General features: G+C 45.5%; 1 protein-coding gene across 1 annotated transcript in view; it reads left to right on the forward strand.

Annotated features, from left to right (window-relative positions):
* The first annotated feature begins 7,094 nt into the window (after positions 1-7,094).
* Positions 7,095-21,316, forward strand: part of LOC126539608 (neprilysin-1-like) — a 28,152-nt gene continuing 13,930 nt past the window's right edge. The window contains exons 1-2 of the mRNA XM_072285238.1: positions 7,095-7,526; positions 11,746-11,875. Coding sequence (XP_072141339.1) covers positions 7,243-7,526; positions 11,746-11,875 — 414 coding nt within the window. The 5' untranslated portion in view covers positions 7,095-7,242. The remainder of the gene's footprint in view (positions 7,527-11,745; positions 11,876-21,316) is intronic.

The raw sequence follows: 21,316 nt of genomic DNA on the forward strand, positions 1-21,316 counted from the left end.
CAAATGAAGTCATTTTTTAGAAGTCTCCATGCTGACTGTGGTGGCTGACAGGCACGTATGCAAAGTTTACGCACCTTCTCGTCTATGGGAAACGTGCGCGACGGCGTGTCACGACCGATAATGCTGTTATAACAGCCGTGTGCGCAGTAATGTCTGGGCATTTTCTTCCGCCGCGACGAATGCGTCAGTACCGATCGACGACCGTACGAACACGCGTGTAAGACGCACCACCTGCATGGAGCGCTGACAGGGATAATGTTTCAGACGGACCACGGTGCGAACATAGCCGACAGCGATAAACAAACGCTGCAAGGGACCGACACTCCGGAAAGACTGCGCCGGCTGTGGCTGACCTTGGCTGCGCGCGCGGGCGCGCGGGGGTGTCATGACGTCAAATTTCAGCTTCTCCCGGCGGCCGCTTGGAGGAAAGGCGCAACAGAAAATCGCAAAGGAAAGGTGTTTCTCGTTCTTTTTTTCTAAGCAGCTTGTTGTATTCGTCATTTTTAACAGTTCAACTTTTGTTCTGACGCAAAAAACCACCCACCAATTTTTGTGTCCGTATCCCTTTAAAGGTTCGTATGAGCAATTTCTGAGACCTGATAAGGGCGCAGTAGGGAGTATTCGCAAATACGAACGCAAATACATTTAAATGAGCCGAAGAAGGCTCTGCCTAAACGAAACTCGACGGAGCAAGAAAATTCTTTTTGTAGTCCAAGGACTTCGAGCCGCCACCGGAGAGGCCACCACAACCAAAAGTGTCGGACCATTCTTTTTAATAAAGTTTATTTTATTCCTCGTCTTCTGTTTATCCTAAGTTTCGTTTATTAGGATGACGCGAAAATCACATGAAAAGCTTCGGCTGTCTTATTTTTACTCATCGCTTTTCTGAAATTATTTTTTGCTATACAGTGAAAACAGTTATGCAGATCCAACGCACATGTTTGTATCTATGAGAAGCGAAACATTCGTCAAGCGTGGTGTAACTAGAAATGCTATTAAATGCTACACAAACTAAGAGCGATGCGCACAACTGTGGTCATTTTCATATGCGACGTGCAATCTCGTAAATTCTCAGGTTTACGAACCGCACAGATCACAACTTTAAGCATAACTGCGAGTCGGCCTAGTTGGAACAGATTCATCTTAAAACTTTTTGTGCGCAAACAAACAGGGACGAAGAATAGGAGCAACACAAGGACAAGCGAAAGCGCTCGTCCTTGCTGTTGAATGTTGGCTTGTCGTCCTTGTGTTGGCATGAATTTTAATTTCATGCGACTTCTTTTTTAAATGTTTGTTGACTACGACCGTTCACAAGCTATGCCGAAATGCTGGCAACAGTTTATGCCAATGCACACTGCGAGACGTTGACGGAGTGACGTCATGAGGATGGAGGCGATGTTTGATGTCTGTCGAGTTAAGGATGGAGCATCTGTGGCCCACCTGAGCTGGTGTGCGCGCACGTGCTCTCACATGCGCGTGCTCTTTTACGCGTACATGCTTTCACACGCACGTACTCTCAAACGCACGTGTTTTACGCGCACGTGCTCTCACACGCGCATGCTCTCAAACGCACGTGTTCTTTTACGCGCATGTACTTTCACACGCACGTGCTCTTTTACGCGTACATGCTCTCACACGCACGGGCTCTCAAACGCACGTGCTCTCACGCGTACGTGCTCTTTTACGCGTACGTGCTCTCAAACGCACGGGCTCTCAAACGCACGTGCTTTCAAACGCGCGTGCTCATTTACGCGCACGTGCTCTCACACGCACGTACTCTTTTACGCGTACGTGTTTTCACACGCACGTAATCTCAAACGCACGTGTTCTTTTACGCGCACGTGCTCTCAAGCGCACGTCTTCTTTTACGCGTACGTGCTCTCACACGCACGTACTCTCACGCGCGCACCTGCTGCACGCGGAAATCGTATGAAGTAGACCATGTCAGGCTTTGTCAGCAGAGAAATACAAGGGGAAAAAAAGACGGTTGTGGCATAATTTTCTTGCCCATTATAGCGTACCTGGCATCACATGCAGAAACACAACGCTCGTCTAATGCTAAAAGTGCGTACCAGTTATCCTCGGCCTGCACAGTCGATTTAGAACTCTTGCGATATTCACCAGCTTCTGGTATGCGACGTACTGTCTTCTGGGTCGATAGCGCAAGCGGTGCGTCCTGACCGCTGCTCGCAAAAAGGTTTCACTCCGCTTGTTCAGTAGCAATTATTATTTATTTCTTTGTTTATTTATTGTGCCCTCAATACTTTACAGCGTTGTAGAGGGGAGGGGCACAGAACGAACACTTACTTATAACTTTCGTAAGGAGCCCTTTACAGAAAACAGAAAATCACATAAAGCAACAGCAAAAAAAAAAAAAAACCGAAAATAAGATGTGATAGCATGTGCCATAAAGTACATGAAATGACGAAGATGGTGACGTACTGTTCATTGCGTTATTCACACGTACACGCACCAAAGAGAAAAAAATACAAAGGCAAGAAAAAACAAGTGTAAGAAAGTAAAGGACACCAAATCGGCCTGTTAAGTTTTTCACGGCATCTTTCAGGGTTAGTCATTCTGGCGTTTGAGGCGGGCAGGTGATTCCAGTCATGGCAACTTTTGAGTAGAAAAGAGTGGGAATATGTTACGGTGTTTTCTAGAGGAATATGAAGGACATGTTGCTGAGCTAATTGGTCCTTACTTAATGATTATGTAAACTATTATGTTAACGTGATCTGTATATATGTTCTTGGTGGTTCTGCCCTTACGCTACATCATATGTTATAGAGGGACATGAACTTCACATTGGCGATCAAGGCGTGATGATATGAAAGGAGGAGGCTGCGTATCCCATGCGATTTAATCTCGTGATTGTGATAACATATCTTTTGGAAAAGGCAGAGGTGAGAGAAAGCTAGTTAACTAGCGTGCCAAACAGCATAATCTGCGCTGCCAAGCTGTAAGGGACGCCACAGTGCTGCTGTTCAACTCGCTGTCATGCGCTCGTAAGCGTGAACTTTCCTTAGATCGTTTTTGCATCGTATAAAGCGCAATCCCGTACACAATATGAAGAATTCAATTTTAAGCAATACCCACGATGCACGTAACAAGAGCCGACTTAGATGCAGTGTAATCTGGGGTCAGGAATTTTTAGCCATTAGCAAAGTTTCACCGCAAATCCTCGGGACCTATACCGTTCTTGGCGAATTTTCGTGCCTATTTAAAGTTCTGATTCCCGCTTAAACCACGAGCACAATGTTTGGTTCTATCATTGTGAATCATGGTCTCTTCGTTTCCACTTAAATCTCACGACAGGTTCAGCGGGTGGTTGTCTGCCATTTCAAGCGAGTTTCGGTTACCCAGAGTCAACTGCATGCAGATTCAACAACATGCACGAATAATGTGCCGCACAGCCACACACATGCCATGGTGCGAGAGAATCGATGTAGTAGGCCCTGATATCACATACTGAGATGGGGTGCGCGTTTAAGGCAAGGACGATGATGTATATTTATTGCCGATGAGTGTCACGAGCCAGCGCTAAAAAGGAAAACTGGGATGCGCACGCTCAAGAAGATGCGGGCACTGAAAAAGAAGTGGGGAAGCTGAGTATACGCAGGCTTCAGAGGATGCGCGCCATCGGGTGCATCGGGTGTTTCTGCGAAGACCTTTAAGTAATGTTTAGAAATTACGTTTGGTATAACAGCACAATTCTAATACCTGAGCTTCATTGCTCAAACAGGCGGATATTATTTGCACGGGAAATCGAAATGCATAACCGACTAATCAACCAAATTTACTTATTAAGTTTTTAACTCATTACTGCATACGTCACCCTGCAATTTACAAATTGTAGCCAGGGGGGTCGCAAGGCGGATTCATTTGGAGCCAGTTCTAAAAATGAGACCAGTTTTGAGATATTGATTCCCGAACTTTGCGAAGAAATACATTCGCCGTCCAGTTTGTTTCGCGCTTCAATGCATGAAACGGTGTTTTGCTAAAAAAAAAAAAAAATGTAAGTGGAATGGCAGTGCAACTCTCGTTCGTTTTCGCGCTCGGTGGTCGGTCGTCGGCAGTTGGACTTTTTACTACCGATAAAAAAAGGTGATATTTCGAAAGGCGCGTTCTCTCTCGCAAACCAGTTGTGGCGCGCGTTCGTCGCCTAACGCCAACAGTAACACTATCGTAACAATAATTTAAAAAAAAATGAGAGAAATTTGGATGTCAACATTGCTCTGTGATCACTGAGTTATCAGTAGTGTATACAGCATTTGCGACAGTGAAGAGAAAAAATATGCAGATTCAACGGCACTAGAGCCACGCTAGAACACATGCTATGGGAATGCCAGGGACTAAATACAGGACAATGTGAGCGAAGCCTCCATCGACAGCGTCCGCGCGCGATGGCAGGCTGCGCTGCTCAGCTCGGACCTGGAAGACCAACTCTGGGCAGTCCAGCGGGCCAAGGAAGCCGCCGGGAGGCAAGAACTCTTGGCCGTGACCTCGGCGGGTGCCCCAGCCCACTAACTCGCCGGACGCGAATCGTTCCGATCCGAAATAAAGTTTTTTCGCCCGCTCACTCGACGCACATTTTGAAATCTACGTGAAGCGAAGCTTTCGCGAAGCGGTTAACGAACTGCTACAAGTTTGCCTATTTGTATTCCTGCGTCTTTGATGCAGAGGAAACTCGCTTACGCGCAAACTCGCTTGCTTGCGCTAATCTCGATCGCGTGCCCATGCAACATGACGATGGCTAGCCATGGCTATACCCGCAAAATGCTTCGCATAACATGGATTCTCATAGTGTGTTGGATCTGCATAATTTTTTGTTCTGTTTGTGGCACGCTACAATATATCCGCGGAAAAGCAAAGCGTTCCCGATGCCTGTGCGCGCTGCAGGACAAACAAAACCATGAATGAATGTATTAGAGGACTCGGCAAGAGAAAATCAAGCCGAGCAACTACACGAGGCACATAATTTAGCAGGAACAGATGCAGAAAGGCGGATGAATGACTGCAATCGGTAAGCGAAGTTTTGTAAGATGACGGGGGGAATTGCGCAAATGAATCGACGGTTTCATTAACTGTCGAAAATGCAGGCGTGTCAGTTCTAAAGTAAAAAAAAAAACATACGAAGAAGCAGCCCCGGTTGATATCCAATAATGCGTTTGGCATGCATGCATTGGGAGGTGGGTATTACTATATTATTACTCGCGCTGCGTTGCACTATGTGTTACCGGTCGTCATGCTTTAGCCGCACGCGGGAGGGAACCGGCACTTCGAGCGCCGCATCCTCAAGACGCAGTTCGGAACCCCGCGCAGAGTCTGTGGCCAGAGGCGCAGCGTCTCAAACGACAGTTTCTCGGAACGCTAGCTGTCACGAGGCAAGAATGTGAGAACGCTCCCCTTATCACTTTACCCGCCAGTACCGGCTACACCACCCGTGGTTGCTCAGTGGCTATGGTGTTCGGCTGCTGAGCACGAGGTGGCGGGATCGAATCCCATCCTCGGCGGCCGCATTTCCATGGGGGCGAAATGCGGAAACAACCGTGTACTTAGATTTAGGTGAGCGTTAAAGAACCCCAGGTGGTCGAAATTTCCCGAGTCCTCCACTATGATGTGCCTCATAATCAGAAAGTGGTTTTGGCACGTAAAACTCCATAATTTAATTAAACCGGCTATACCACCGTGCGATCTTTACCGCTGCGATGGACTGCACTATCTTCGGGATCGGCGCACGAAAGTGGTCAGACGTGGAAAATCGCGGTTAGGTAGTTCGCACAGCGTAAATGTTCCTGACGCTCTAAAACTTGCAAATTAACTACGATATCATTATATGGGACACACCGTAGAGTGGGGGACTTCGGATTAATCTAACTAAAATTTAATTGCCATGGGTTTCTTTACAGTTCTCGCACTCGCTGGGCCTAAAGTGGACAAGTTAGCAGGCCACGTGAGGCGTCCTCATCTGGTATCACCAGAAGCACGTGATGCTGATTCAGGCCATATTTTATGTGGGAAGTGGTTGGTGAAGGCCACACCTATAGCTGAATTGTAGACGAAAGAATGTTGCCACGTGTCTCGGTAAGTTCATAGAGCGTCTGAATTTTAGTTCCCGACTCCTTTTTATTCAATGTTCTTTAATTTTACTGAATTCTTTCACTTTTGGTTTCTTGGCGGATCCTCCGTAGTGGGTATCAGTGCCTTTTCATGCAGGGCCAACCAACCAACCAGCTAAAGGCACGTGATGGCGCGTGACGTCCCAACCGCATAAAGAAGAACAACCGTCGACGTTTTGCGACTCCCGCACCACTGCTCCTCTTTCTGCTGCTATTACTTCGTCTAGCTTCGAGCCAGGAGGTAAGCATATCTCGCAGATAATCGGGGTCCTCGTAATAGCGGAGCTTGGAATTGGTTCTCATAAACGCTGAGGTAGCTCCGTCTCAGGAGCCTATGTACAGGATGTCCCAGCTGTCATGGAGCAAGTATTAAAAAAGAAAAAGGCGGTTCTAAGCCAGCAAAACCAAGTAGATACCGTTCGCAATTCAGTTGCGAAGCCGCCAGTGAGTGTTCTTTTATTATTATACTTTTCAAAACGAAGCTTCTTTTGCCTATATACTTACACGACTTTGGCGTGACTGCCTTGCTGGTTTGTCGTCCGCTATGTTGCCGAATATATTTGTTGTTATAAATACAAGGGATGTATAAAACCACCTGTGAAGTAGCTTTATATAAGCCTCGCAAGGCTGGCCAAGCCTGCGAGCATTCGTTTTGCGTAACAACAACAGCAAAAAAATTGCTTCCTGCATAAAACCTGAAAATATGCGCAGTCATATCGAAAGCACGCGGACCTGCTAATAGAACGGTGAATTATATTTGGCGGATTCTTTTGTTTATCTTATTTTATTTAAATTTAAATTTAAATACTGAGTGGCCAAACCTCCAGGAGTGGCGTGTCCCGCTACGATTCCTACAAAGCTCGTCAAACCCGTACTCATTGATTGACTGATTAACAAAAAAGGGGGTTATTGGCTGACTAATTCCCCGACTGAGTGACTGACAGATCGGCATTTACCGACTGGGAGGCTGATTTTCTGGCTGATATAGACCAACATTCTGAATAGTTAACACTGACTGTCTGGCTGCCTCGCCGATTGGTTGAAATGTGAGCTGACTTACGGATTGATCATAACACGTACGTCACGCTCTTTTGTATGTCTCCCATAGGAAACAGCCACGACGATGTCATCGGCTCGTGGCAGCGTTGCGGCGGCGGCCAGAAGTCAAGGCGACGTCGCCGTCAAGAGCGTCTCCAAGAAGACCGACACGACCACCACCAGCGTCGGCAGGAAGGACGAGTCCTCCTCGTCGTCTCCCGAAGCCACCGCCGCCGCCGCCGAGCCGCCGTCCTGGCTGCAGTCGTCCATGTTTCGCTACAAGCCCCGGTGGCGACGCTACGCGAGGTGCGTCCTGCCCGTCACTTCGACAGCGCTGCTCGTGTGCCTCGCCATACCCGCGGGAATTCGGTAAGTGTGCCGGGGACTTGTTACGTATGGTCGCGTTCGATAGCTGCAACTCGGGGGTGTCCGTGGTCGAAGGGGCTCCGAGGCTGCGCGGCGATGCTGACATGCGCTGTCGATGTTTTAAAGCGAGAGCTTTACTGGCCGCGAACTTGCGATTTCGCCGTGGCCGTGCTGCGAGGAGGCACATCACGTCACAACGTGTTCTTCGACGTTGCGCTCGCCTCCGCTCGCTTCGCCAGCTGCGTCGCATGCCCGATAACATGTCGGAGGATTGAAAAGGAGAGCTCGCGTACGCCGCAACCACAGTTGAGGCGGCAGTATGGACGGCGACAATTCTGATAAGCAGGAGAAGGCCTGGAATCAACATCAGAACGAGATTAAGAGGAAACGAATCGCCCAGGAAACAGGCGAACAGCGGGCCGAACGACTGGCTAAACGCCTCAACATAGCTAGACAACCAGACTCCCCCGGACTTGCAATCAAGATTAACCAAGGCCAAACATGCTATGCCTTAGCTTTCGCTACGTATATCCTGGCATAGCCGAGCTAAGCCACTGCCAATTTTTTTAATACCTACTCGGCACGGTGTTTAGTTCTCCAATTTCTCGTATGTTGGCGCCACCGTGCAGTCTTGGAGCTTCCTTAACCGGCGGCACAGTAAAGTCGAACTTATATCGTACACAACTGTCTACGTGCCGTTATAGCGTTTCTAATAAATATGACTAGAGGATACCGTGATGCTATAGCTATACCGGGACGCTATGGAACATATTTCCAAAAATGTTCCACTTGATAATTGGCACTTACATGGAACGAGATGAAGTGTGTGTGTGTTAAGGAATGATGGATGGTCCATCGATTTCCTAGACCTGGTCCTTCTGGCTTCTAGCGGCTCTGTGACTTTTCGGATTGATTACGTTCAACAAACTATCGCGGTAGAATCGCGACAGTTCGCAATGCTGAAGCATATGCGCAAAGATTTGTTGCCTTGGTGCGCTAAAAGAAAAAAAGAAAGATTTGCTTGAAAATTTAGAAAGAGAAAGCGTTGTAAAAACTAAAAGCACGAAGATTATAGACAGCCCATGTGATACCCATAATTTCCGGCAGCAGAACTGTCGTTCCTACAATTTTCTCTTAAGCGTATTCTGTAGGAAACCCTGGGGCCAGGACACAGAAATATACGCGCACTGCGAGATATTGTCACGTGATATCACGTCAGTTGATGGTGACCAAGCGCCGCGAGCGCCAGCGGCAAACAGGCTGGAACACCCAGACCGCGTGACATCAAGCGGCAGTTCACAACTGGAACCGGAGAATGCCGCTTCCGGCCAGTTTTTGATGGAATTAAACTTCGTTGTACAATCAGGGCCCGCTAAGTTGTGCCAGCGCTGTAGTGTCGGCATGGGCTAAAATATAGGCGCCCGAACCCCTTGTTGTGCCCGTACAACCAGCCCGGATTCCGAATCTACAAGATGCAGAATTTATCCGGCGAACGCCCTTTGGACAAACCCGGGGCTGCGCCGAAAGGCACAGCGCCCTAACGCTCCCTTGACAAGTTAAGATGCTGCGCTGCCAGGCAGCGGCATCGTGTGGAGGAGCATCGGGGAGCGACATGTCCAAACGTGCGGCAAAGTGCTAGACAGCCCAGCGCCGTATTTCCTTTCCCCTGGAGGTCACCGCGCGCGGCAAATTTGAAGCGGGTGGCCAGCGCGGTCGCTGGTTGGACCTCTCGGACGACCATCGAGTGCTGGCCTTGTATTGGGCCGTTTGTGTGACAATCGTTTCTCGGGGCTTTATAAGCCCCGACGCCGCCGCCTGGAGAACTGGATCCACCGAACCACCGTGAGCCGAAAGCCGCTCTCGAGTGGAGTGAGATGTGTTACGCGTTGGAGTCTCGACGGACGTCGCCGTGCGGGCATAGACGCGTTTGCTGTTAGCGCTCGGCCCACGTGCCGATCCGATCGTGCCCTGTATAATGACCTGTATATAGTGTATAAAGTCCCTTTTGTTATTCTCACCGACGCCTGACTCGGAGTCTTCGCTACCAACTAGAGAGCTGGCAACGCTCTGTCACGAAACGGGTGACGAGCGCTACGGGACCACGTCAAGGTCGCAACACCCCGGATCTCCGCCATTGCTTGCGCTAGCACTTATTTAGGGTTTACAATGCAAGTTTGCTGAGACACCACGTACAACTTTACTGTGCCGTTTCTCGTTTCGCCTTTTCTGACTCGTACGAGTTGCGTCAAAACTTTTCTGATAAGCTTCACTCACCAACCATTAATCTAGTAACTGTATCGAGCTTTTTTTCTTCTTCTCGTGACATCATGCACGCATAGTGGATTTTCTAACTATGGTAAGGCTTTAGCTCGAGGCCAATTACGATTGCCCTATACAAATGCATGAGACAACCGCTGGATCGTTTTTAATGACATTTGTCGCATTTGAGAGAGAGAACGTTAAATTCTAGCAGCTGTAGAAGCAGAATTTTATTTGGTTCTGCGATATATTTTTTTCCAAGGATGAACGTAAATATTAGTTTCAACAGAAATTAAGCACGAACACAAATATTCTCGGGTTTTATGCACGCCGAAACCACGATTTTATTACGAAACACGCCGTACAGTGGGGGACTGTGGTTTAATTTTGATTACCTGGGGTTCTTTAGCATGTACCGAACGCAATGCACCACGCCTCGGGTGGAATGCGGCCGCCGCGGCCGAGATTCGAACCCACGACCCCCGAGTTCAGCAGCTCAATGCCACGGCCACTGGGCTACCGCGAATTGGTTTAGAAGCACGAAGTTTACAAATCCCTTACTGTGTGCCAACAACAGATATCGCAGTTTCGTAAACCGCTCAGGAGGTATTGGTGGGCTGTAGTTGGTTTGCCATTTATCATTTATGAGGCAGCGCACTTGTTCAGACGTGGACGAGCCTAAATTCCCGTATTCACAAACAATCCGCAACTCGAAGCTGTTACTCCACTTCATAATGATGATGATGTTGTTTTATTTTCATCCCCTTTGATAAGGGGCGGCGATAAATAGTCGTCTAGCCTGCTTGATTTAATCAGGTGTACTGTAGATGTTTTTCATTCCAGTATTTTTGTACCGCCATGCTTAATATTTATTTTCTTCCTCAAAACATCCCTATCTACCTTATGTATACCGCTACGTATGCCTGTAAAGGAGCCGGTTGTATCAATGTCTTCCCTGCTCTTTTTTACCATCAATACTTTAAACGTCTCTGGCTTATCTCGACTGCTGACCGGTTGACACTTCCGTCCAGTTTAAATCCGAGCGCTTCTAAGGTGTATGCTCATCAAAAATACTCTGTATATCTAGCTCCCTCAGCAGCTCCACGAAATCGTCATCTATGCCTATCTATGCCTTCGTGATTGACTACATCCCATAACAATTCCCTGTCTACGTTGTCGTAGGCTCCCTTACTATCTAAAAAGGCTATCCATAAAGGTCAGTTATGTGCCATTGAAATCTCCACAACGAGTAGGAGCACAGCGCCGCTTCTCAGTTGCAGAAGGCACTACGCTTCTCAGGAATTGCAATGGACGGACAACGAAGCGCAGCGACCACTTCCGTCGAGGGACGGCGCTGCCATCTACTTTCTTGAGTCTAGGTGGAAAGTTGAGGGGAGGAGCGTTTTGAATACAGGGGTAGATTACACGAGCACGAGAGGCTGTATACTTGAGTGATTTAGTGTTCGCCCATGCCTCGACAAGTGTGCCGCCTTAGAAATGATCAAACTGTAAACTGCATCTCTTAGAGCACCTCAAGCGGACAAATTTGATAGACAAGTTTAGAGCTAATGTAAAATTGTTGCAATTCTGGCAAGGGGTTTTGCAAAAGCCTACGCACAGTTTAACGATATGTTTCAGAGTAGTGTATACAATACATAAATTTTGGCCGCTTTAGATGCATTATTAAAGCAGTCTACAGAATTGCGATATCGTTTATTTAGAGTTGTAAACTTGATTCTCGATTTTTCAGAAAATTTCGCAGTTTCCACGAATTAAAAAAAAAAACTGGCGTAACTTGTGAAAATCTGCTTTCAGGAGTGACTTTAAGGTATTCTTCTAAATGCAACAAACTTCATCAAAATTGGTGCAGTGGTTGCCGAGGAAAACGATTTCTCCTTTCCTATGTATTTAAATGGGAGCTTCCTGTAGCCAAAGCTCCCACTTAGGCCTTGCGTTTTCGCAGGTACTTCGTTGGCTGCCAGTCACCGACGTGCGAAAGGTGGATCGAGGAGATGAGCGACTCCATCGACGACACCAAGAAGCCGTGCGACAACTTTTACGACTTCGTGTGCGGACAGTACGATGCCGCCTCGGTGAGTCATCACACCGCCATCTTTACATCGCCGTACGCAATTCTGTGGCCGCGGTTCAAAAATGATGATGGTTATGATGGCGATGATTGTGACCATGTATTGACACCCCCTTCAAAACGGGATGGTGACAAATAGTCACCTAGCCTGCTGACCAATTAATGTTTCCATCCGCTTTAAATCCCGATTCTTTTGGAAGGTGGAAGTTTATTACGAAAAAGGATGAGAGCAGCGCAGCTCCTCAATAAGGGGCTGAGTGCATTTTAATCTCCCGAGACCACTTGCACATTATAAGCGTGAAGAATGAAGATTCGAGCGGCTCCACTTTTTTGTAACAGCCAAGCAGCGCAGCTCCTCAATAAGGGGCTGAGTGCATTTTAATCTCCCGAGACCACTTGCACATTATAAGCGTGAAGAATGAAGATTCGAGCGGCTCCACTTTTTTGTAACAGCCAAGAAAGGGCCATTACTGCAAAAATGCCGGCGAAATGCACCAACACTGGTGGGCATTCGTGATTTAGATGCGCGTTAAAAAATCCAGGTGGTCAAAATTAGTCCGGAGTTCTCCACTATATACGGAATGCCTAATACTCATATCGTCGTGGTTGTGGCAGATAAGACCCCAGAGTTGAAGTAAGTTTTTTTTGCTTTCCTTAGCAGCGTTCGCGTGCTCGCAGCTTGTTCTCGGCCACTCTCGATGGGGCATCACTGGCGGCAGAATTTCAAGGTTGTGAGGATTGGGAGGTCAATCCCACCGTTCGTAACCAGTTGTCAAGATTGGAGTCGGGCATCAATTAGATGGTTGCTGGCCCATGCCGTCGTCCAACTTATCCACGCTGAGGACGTTGTTGAAAGGAAGGACTGCTTCTCATCGAGAACGAGGAATATGGGTTTATTTACATTGTCTACATAAGGACGTGGCAGTTCATCAGTAAAGCATGACTGCGAGAGAAAGTACACTGAGCAGCCGCACAAAAGCGGTTTATAAGCACTCGGTCCTCCCCCGATCCCAAGGTGAGGGAAACGTTCGACCAGGCACCGTAGACGAGGGCTTACACACACACTTCTTTGCGCGAGGTTCACGGTCCCGAACGTCAATATGACGTCAGACGGCTTTCGCAGAACTCGGAGCTGACGTCAGGAACGGCACATCCGCTTCCCCGAGCTGACCCCCGCAGCGCGGCCGCCGGTTGTCCATTGTCTTGCGTCTTGAACGGCGCGTGGGTTGGGGCCTCCGAAGACGGTCCCTCGGCAACTGCCCCTCTCATAGCAGATGAGGTCGGCGGTGGGGGGTTCAGTAGAAATAGTTGGTCCGCCGATCGCGTTTAGTCACAACGGCGCCGAGGCTAGAGCGTAATGGTGGCTTTCCCAGAAAAGTTGACGCCGCTGTAGCAACTGGCTGGCAAAACTTGCACCTCAGCGGGCCGTTCTTAACAAGGTCAATATTTGCCATTCGTTGTCAAGACGTGGCGCCTGCGTCAAAGTTCGTCCCTCTAAAGTTATAGTAGGAAACGTTATGTATTACCCGTAGCCTCCGAGATCGTACTAGCGCCCGCGCCATTCCGATCTCAGAGGCTAAGGATGCACATACTCTTGCACAGCTTCTAGAGACTGACCAGCTGTCACGAACTCTATAAATGCGATGCACGGATGCATTGTGGAAATGGTTGTGAAAGTAAGGGATGTGTATAAGACGATTGACGGCGATGAAGATGTAGTGTCAGTGTTCGATGCCTTAATACATAAAAAAAAGGAATGCGATATACGACCGCGAACACCTATCTAGAGCTAGCGGGAAATAAAGAAAAGAAAAAAAAACATGCAGCAGATCCAACGAGTTGGAATCTATATACAGCGAAGCTTTGTGTGAGTCCATAAAGAGTCGAACACGAGTACGCGCACGCACGCACGCACGCACGGGCACACATACAAGTGCGGGCGCACACAAATTATACGGAGCCTTTTCGTAAGCGGAGTTGTTGACTACTAGAAAATATGACGAACGCATTGAACGCACCATGGTTTCAGTGACACAGCATGCCCCTACGTACGTAGCGCAATTCGAATTCGTTCTATCTGCTAGCAGAGTTTACTCCCTCATTACCGTGCAGCCGCGGACGAGTCTGGATCCTTCTTTTTTTTTTCCGCACGGCCAGCGCCACTGCCGCCGCGATGGATGGATGGATGGATGGTCTGGTATGAGCGTCCTCTTTGGAACGGGGCGGTGGGTTGCGCCACTAAGCTCTTGCTATTATACTCCCTAATGTCCTACCTAGGTTAAACAATGAAAAAGAAAGAAAAAAATGTCCTGAACTCCCACACCCAAATTTTCTGATCCCCTATTGCGAACTGTGCTTTTGTATGTCTCCGTTTTTTTTTTTTCGTTTCCCTACTTTTCTTCCACCAATCCTCCAATCGCCTCTTACTAATGCCTATTGCGGACATGTTTACTTTTCCACTGCTCTCGCTGAACCCAAGGGCTTCAAGGAGGCCAGTGGTGCCTAAATCAACCGCTCGGTAGACGTCTTCACATTCTAATAAAACATGCTCCATGGTTTCCCTAGCTTTACCGCAGCAAGCACGTGCTTCTTCTTCCTTCTCATATGTCGCTTTATAGGTGCGTGTTCTAAGGCATCCCGATCTGGCTTCGAAAAGTAATGAGCTTCCCTTTGAGTTATCATAAATTGTTTCTTTCCTGATTTCGTTTTTTCCTCTTAAGTATTTACTCATGGCAGGTTTCTTTTACATTGCCGCCACCGATGAGATTAGTTCAGCCTCTCTGACTTTCCGCTTGACCTTCTTTGTTGCTTTGTTGCCCACCCTACAGGCAGCATACTTGCTGGTAAGCTTCCTAGTTCTTTTCCTCCACTGTGAATCAATGTTTTGCCTGTGCAGATACCTGAACACTCTCCCAGCCCAATTACTTTCTTTCATATATCTCAGCCGTTCTTCTTACTCAATTTTACTGCGAGCTGAATTCCCTCACTTCAAAACTAGTCCAGCCCATATCACCCTGCACAGCTTCATTTGTAGTCTTCCCGTAAGCGCCCAATGTGAGGAGACCCACTGACCTTTGGTTCCCATCGAGTCCTGATTGTACCCCTGATGTAAGGCAAACAACCGCATTTGCAAAAGTAAGTACTGGAACCATTACACCTTTCCACATACCTCGGAGGACCTCATACCTATTGTATCCCCATAGCTCTCTGTGCTTCATTATGGCTGCATTTCTCTTCCCCTTCACTATTGTTTTTTATTGTGTTTCCATATATCTATTGCCTTCGTTTATCCATATACCAGGTATTTATATTCTGTTACCCGAGGTATTTCCTGGCCCTCTATCTCCACTGTCTGTTCACTGTCTTCATTGAATACCATAACACCTGATTTTCTAACACAAAATTTCAAACCTAAATTGTTGCCTTCCTGTCTACAGCTATTAGCCAAACGTTGCAAATCACTTTGCTTGTTAGCTAGCAACACAATGTCGTCCGCATAAAATAAACCTGGGAGTTGCTGCTCTACTACTGTACCCGCCTGTTTGTATGAGAGATTAAACCCGATTTTCCTTCCTTCTAACACCCTCTCCATCCTCACCATGTACATCATAAACAGCAGCGGTGATAAAAGGCACCCCTGCCTCAGTTCCTTGTTGATATGAACTTTCTCCTCGCTCCTCATCCCTTCCTATTCAACGCAAACAATATTTTCTAGGTAAATCTCTCTCAAAAACTGTGGAGAATCGTCACCTAAGCCTTCCCCTTCCAGAATATCCCATAAAATGTTGCGGTTTACGTTGTCATAGGCTCCTGTAATGTCTAAAAAGGCCACATATAACGGTCTGCTTTCTACTTTTGATATTTCAATACATTGAGTAAGAACAAATAAATTATCACATAAACGCCTGCCTATTCTGAAGCCATACTGAAATTCTCCCAAAATCCCATTATTATCTGCCCATGCTTGAAGCTTTAATTTGATTGCCTGCATTGCTAGCCTCTATATTACCGATGTAATGGTCAACGGTCTATACGAATGAATTCTATCTTTCTCCCCCTTACCTTTATAATTTAAATTCATTCTACTTTGTCGCCAACTGTCTGGTATTCGTCTATCTTTTAAAGTTTTTTCCACTGTTTTCACCAAAGCTTCCGTACTTTTTCGTCCTATTTCATTTATCAACCTAACGGGAACCTCGTCTAGCCACGTGGCTGTGCGCTAAGGAATTTTCTCTTTGGTTTTTTTTTCAGTTAAAATTTGTCAGCACCAGCTCGTTTTCCATCTGGTTCTCTTTCAGGCTCTTTTTTTTCTTCAAGTACAACCTGGTAATTGCCTTGGAAAGATTCGGCTGTTATTTTTCGGATGTAATTTAATGCCGCGTCCCCTTCCAGTTTGTTTCCATCTTCGTCTGGGATATGTTGTCGACTTCCTGCCTGATAATTTTATGTAGTTACAAAATACTCTAGGTGCGGCCTTCTTTTTCTCACATATTTGCGACAACCAACGTTCACTTTCACCTTTTATTTTTGCTTGCACCAGTATTTGAACCATAGACTTTTTCTCCCGGTATATTTCCCATTTATTGATTACTTCATCCTGCGGCAACTGCGCCTTCTTTGCCTGCCTGTGCTCTGGGGATGCTTTTTGTCGTTCGGCGATCGCTTCTCGTATCTCCCGGTTCCACCAACTTTTCGGTTTCTTTTTTCCTTTCCAACGAACATGTTGTTTCTCTTTCCGTATTTCTGTCGTTATTACACTTAGAAGCTCACCATATTCCCACTCTTTACATGGCCATTTTCCAAGTTCTTCCTCGACTCAAGTGACTATATTTTCTATTTGTTCAGCGTCCAAATTTGGACTGGCCATTTTGCGCTCCTTGCTCTCTTTCCGAACTACATATCCCATTTTCAAAATGATGCTTTTATGGTTACTGCCTATGCTGCTATACCCTTCCTCATCAATGACCATTTCTCTCAACTTATCATGAATTCCTTCTGTCATCAGACAGTAATCGATGGTCGATTGCCGGTTTCCCACTTCCCACGTGATCTGTCCTTCACACTTAGGCCCTGTATTCACAATAACTAGGTTATGTTGCTCACAAAGGTCTAGCATTGACTTCCCGTTGTTGTCGGTATAGCCATCTAAATCCTGTATGTGGGCGTTCATGTCACCTAATAGGACAATTTCAGCACCATTCCTGAAACCCTTAATATCAGCGCTTATGCATTCCACTAACTCTTCATTCTTCTCTGCAATTATTTACGGTCCACAAATACGTAACGCCCAGGCAAGTTTTTTTCCCACTCATTGTACCTGATAAACAAAGATGCTCTTGACATTTTGCATTTACTCTTTTCCATTTGGCTCCCTGATGGATGAGCATTCCGACTCCCCCTCCCTTTCTTTCCGACTTAGTTCTGTTGCACCCTTCGCAACCATAATTCTTTTCCGAGTCTCTAAGATGCGTTTCTGTAACCGCACACACCCCTATTTGTTCTCTATTTAACTGCTCCTCAATCTCTCCCCACTTTTCCTTTCTTCTGCCGCCCTGAATGTTTATGTAGCCTATTGCATGGCGAGCTCTCTTTCTTGTTTTCCTCCTTTTTCCGTTATCGACGGCGATGCTCTTCTGAGGTTCCCCTAGGGGACCATCTTCATTACTACCTACTCTGGCCTCCTGAGCACCCGCGGGCCCCCTAAATAAGCAACAGCGCGACCACCAAGTTTGTTTGTCTTGGTGCCAAGGCAAAAGGCGGCATTAAAAGCCACCTGACTAGGCCTTTGACACCAGACAGCACGCGCAGCACACAACATGAGCGCAACATGCTTCAAAACACACTGCATAATATCAAACACATACAAATAAAAATGCATCTACAGAGTATCAAACACGATAAAGCAAGATAAGGAAGAATGACAGAATTAGTCGTCAACACATTCATCATCAACAAGACACAGAACTATTAAGGCCGATGGACTACAATTGGATTTGAAGAGAACAAAACAAATGTACAACAAAATTACAACTGTTGGAGGAAATACATTTTGGTTAGTTTTCTGAAAGCAAGCAAGGAGGGAGCATTCTCCATTGTATCTAAAAACGATGGATAACAATTCAGTAGGTTCGGAATTTGCCATTTTAATAATTGCACACCGTATCTAGTTCTCGTTTTAATCTTTACAAAGTTCTTATTTCTGAAATAATATGGTGTCTCCGTATTTGTATATGTATGAAAAAACAGCTCACGATTTGCTTTTAATTCGATAAATGTCAATTCCAAGAAACGCTGTTTATATAACATTTCTGTGTGAAGTATCCGGTTCTCGGCAAAGTATGGGGATGTATGATCACGACTGGACAGGTTTTGAATGAATCGTATACTTTTCTTCTGCATTATTTATAGTCGTTCCAAATTATACTTTGATGTAACCCCCCAAACTAGTAGACAATATTGTATACGGGAATGTACAGTACTAAAATAAAGTTGCCGTTTTAATCTTATTGGCAACAACGTCCGAAATCTATTTAGCATTCCAATTGATTTAGCAATGATACCCTTTATAAAATTCACGTGACTTGTCCATCGAAGATTTTCATGAAATATTACCCCTAAAAACTTGTATTCTGAGGCTTGCTCTAATGGACATGATCTAAACGTTATTGAACTATCAAGGTAAACTGGTTTATTAATGGATGAGAAGACAATGTATTTGGTTTTCCTAACATTCAGTAAGAGTTTATTTGCATCTAACCAGCAGGACAAATTTTGAAGCCATAAGTTAACAGTACGAGTGAGAGACGAAAGGTTATTAGATGTAAAAAAAAACATTTGTATCGTCTGCGTAAAGGACAATGTCTGTGGTCAGGGGGATGTTGACAATATCGTTTATATACAGCAAGAATATTGTTGGTCCTAATATAGATCCTTGCGGAACTCCATAACTTATGAATTCCATATCCGACTGTACATTCTGAATTACAGCAAACTGAGTACGGTTAGTCAGGTAACTACGCAGTAACTGAAGTGGAAGTCCTCTTATTCCATAATAAGGTAACTTTGCAAACAGTATGGGATGTTTAATAGAATCGAAGGCTTTGTTAAAATCTAGGAAAATGCCTATTGTATACAGTTGATTTTCTATATTAGTTACAATTTTTTCTCTAATGTTTAATAATGCTGACTCGGTCGATATACCTTGTTGAAATCCGTACTGATATTCAGATATTAGGTTGTGCTTACATAAATGCTGAGAAATTCTAGAATTTATAACTTTCTCTGCTATTTTGGAAAACAGCGGAAGTACTGATATTGGTCTGTAGTTAGAAATACAGTCAAGAGGACCACCTTTATGCAGAACTGAAACCCTAGCAACTTTCATTTTATCCGGAAATATTCCTGTCAACAAAATAGTATTCATTAAGTGGCAAACTACGTCGGATAGCAAATCCGAGACCGCTTTAATTGGGGCTGCTTTAATGCCATCAAAACTACACGAAACATTACTTTTAAGATTGTTAATTATAGCAGCAATTTCAACTTCGGTAACCGGGTAAAGAAATAAAGTTTGTGGCAAATTGTGTTCCATATATGTTTCAAAATCCTCACAGGTGGTCCCTTCCGACGCTCCAAAAGCCAAAAAGTGGTGGTTAAACTCATTAGCGAGAGCCTTACCAGTTAATCTCTGCCCATCTATTTTCATTTCTTGGGGGACGTCAGTTCGCGTTTTCCGTAGTAAGTCTTTGATAGTGCGCCAGGTTTTCTGAGGGTCATAATATATTTCGGCAAATTTACTAGCATAATAAGAAATTCGGGACTTCTTAATATCTGAGCTCAGCTTATTTCTGATCTTTTTAAATTCTACAAGCATTGCCAAGTCTCTGTGTTTTATAAATTTATGGAAGAGTTTATTTTTTTCTTTTATTCGACGCAATAGCTCTCGGGTTATCCAAGGTTTTCTTGCTTTCTTACATTTCTTAATTATCTTGATCGGAAACGCACGATCATACGCTCCAATAATTTTATCAAGAAATCCATCATAGAGGTCATTAGGATTAGTCTCTTGCATTAATGTACCCCAGTCTATCAACGATACAAGTTGTCGAAAATTATCAATACAACTCGACGTTATAGGCCTAACAGTAATGCTTGTAGCTATGGGTGTCACCCTATGCACCGAGCGTTTTGGAGCAAAACAATAAAGAGACATATGATCACTGATAGCAGTAGTAAGTACACCAGCATTAATATCGCTTTTATCGAGATTTGTGAGGCATAAGTCAATCAGAGTCTCAGAAGTGGCCGTTATGCGTGTGGGAACATCAATAACATTCGAAAAACCATTTAACGTTATAATATCGACAAATTCTGTAACTAAATCCGTTTGGTTCAAAATGTTTATATTGAAATCCCCTAAAATAATTACTGCCGATGTGAAAGATGAAAAATACTGCAACATTGGTTCAAAAAAGCGGTAAAACCCTTCTAAGGATCCAGAGGGTGTGCGGTAGATAACTGCAAGTGTGAATACGTTAGCTGTAATGAAAAGCGACTCAAAATCTGGGTTAACAACAGAGTATTCGGGTATAACATTATATGAAAATTCATTTTTGATGTAAAGGGCCACGCCACCACCCCGCCTGTTTTTTCTACATAGTGCCTCGCAATTGTAGCCATCGAGCTGTACGACATCCCAGTCACAAGTAAACCACGTTTCACTAAACGCCAGTACATCAAATTTGTGGTGTACAGAAGACAAAAAAGTGCGCAGTTCTTCCTCTTTGTTCCTTAAGCTCTGCGCATTTAAATGGTAATAAGAAAAAAAACTTGATTGCTTCTGTTGCACAGATACAACGTTGCGGAAAGATGCGATATCATGATAACGGCAGGAATCCTTTGCGACGGGCAGTGGAAATCGCTATCGCATTTAAAGAACAAAGGCTTAACCACCTATACCATTTTGTCGAGGTCATGTTCGTTACGGATACGAATGACGCCATCGCCCTCGTCCTTACGGACAAGCACATGCCCATTCTTTTGCCACACAAAACGGTAGCATTTTTCTTCAGCCTTCTTTCGCGCAAGCCACAGGAGATGTTTGTTGAAAGCAGTCATGTTTTCAAAGATACGCATGTTAGGCTTTTTTTAACTTAAGGACAGAGCGGCTCTGTAACCACGCTTCCTTAAGGGTGGCTGAACGAAACCGAACAATTACAACAGATTCTTTACCGGGCCGTGCTGGCAGTCGGTGAAGGGCGTCAACGTCAGAGCTCGTTATCTCGGGCAGTTCCAGTGTTCGGGCCAGGTCGTTAATCTTTTCGAGCAAGTTTTCATTCTCAGTTTTTACAATACCGTGAATTTCAATGTCCAGGCGTCGGCTGTACTGCTCCAAGTCATTCAGTTGATGCTTCATTTGCTCAACTACTGGCGAGGTACCCGATTC

Source organism: Dermacentor andersoni, chromosome 11 (assembly GCF_023375885.2).
Source record: "Dermacentor andersoni chromosome 11, qqDerAnde1_hic_scaffold, whole genome shotgun sequence".
In the NCBI taxonomy this organism is placed as follows: Eukaryota; Metazoa; Arthropoda; class Arachnida; order Ixodida; family Ixodidae; genus Dermacentor; species Dermacentor andersoni.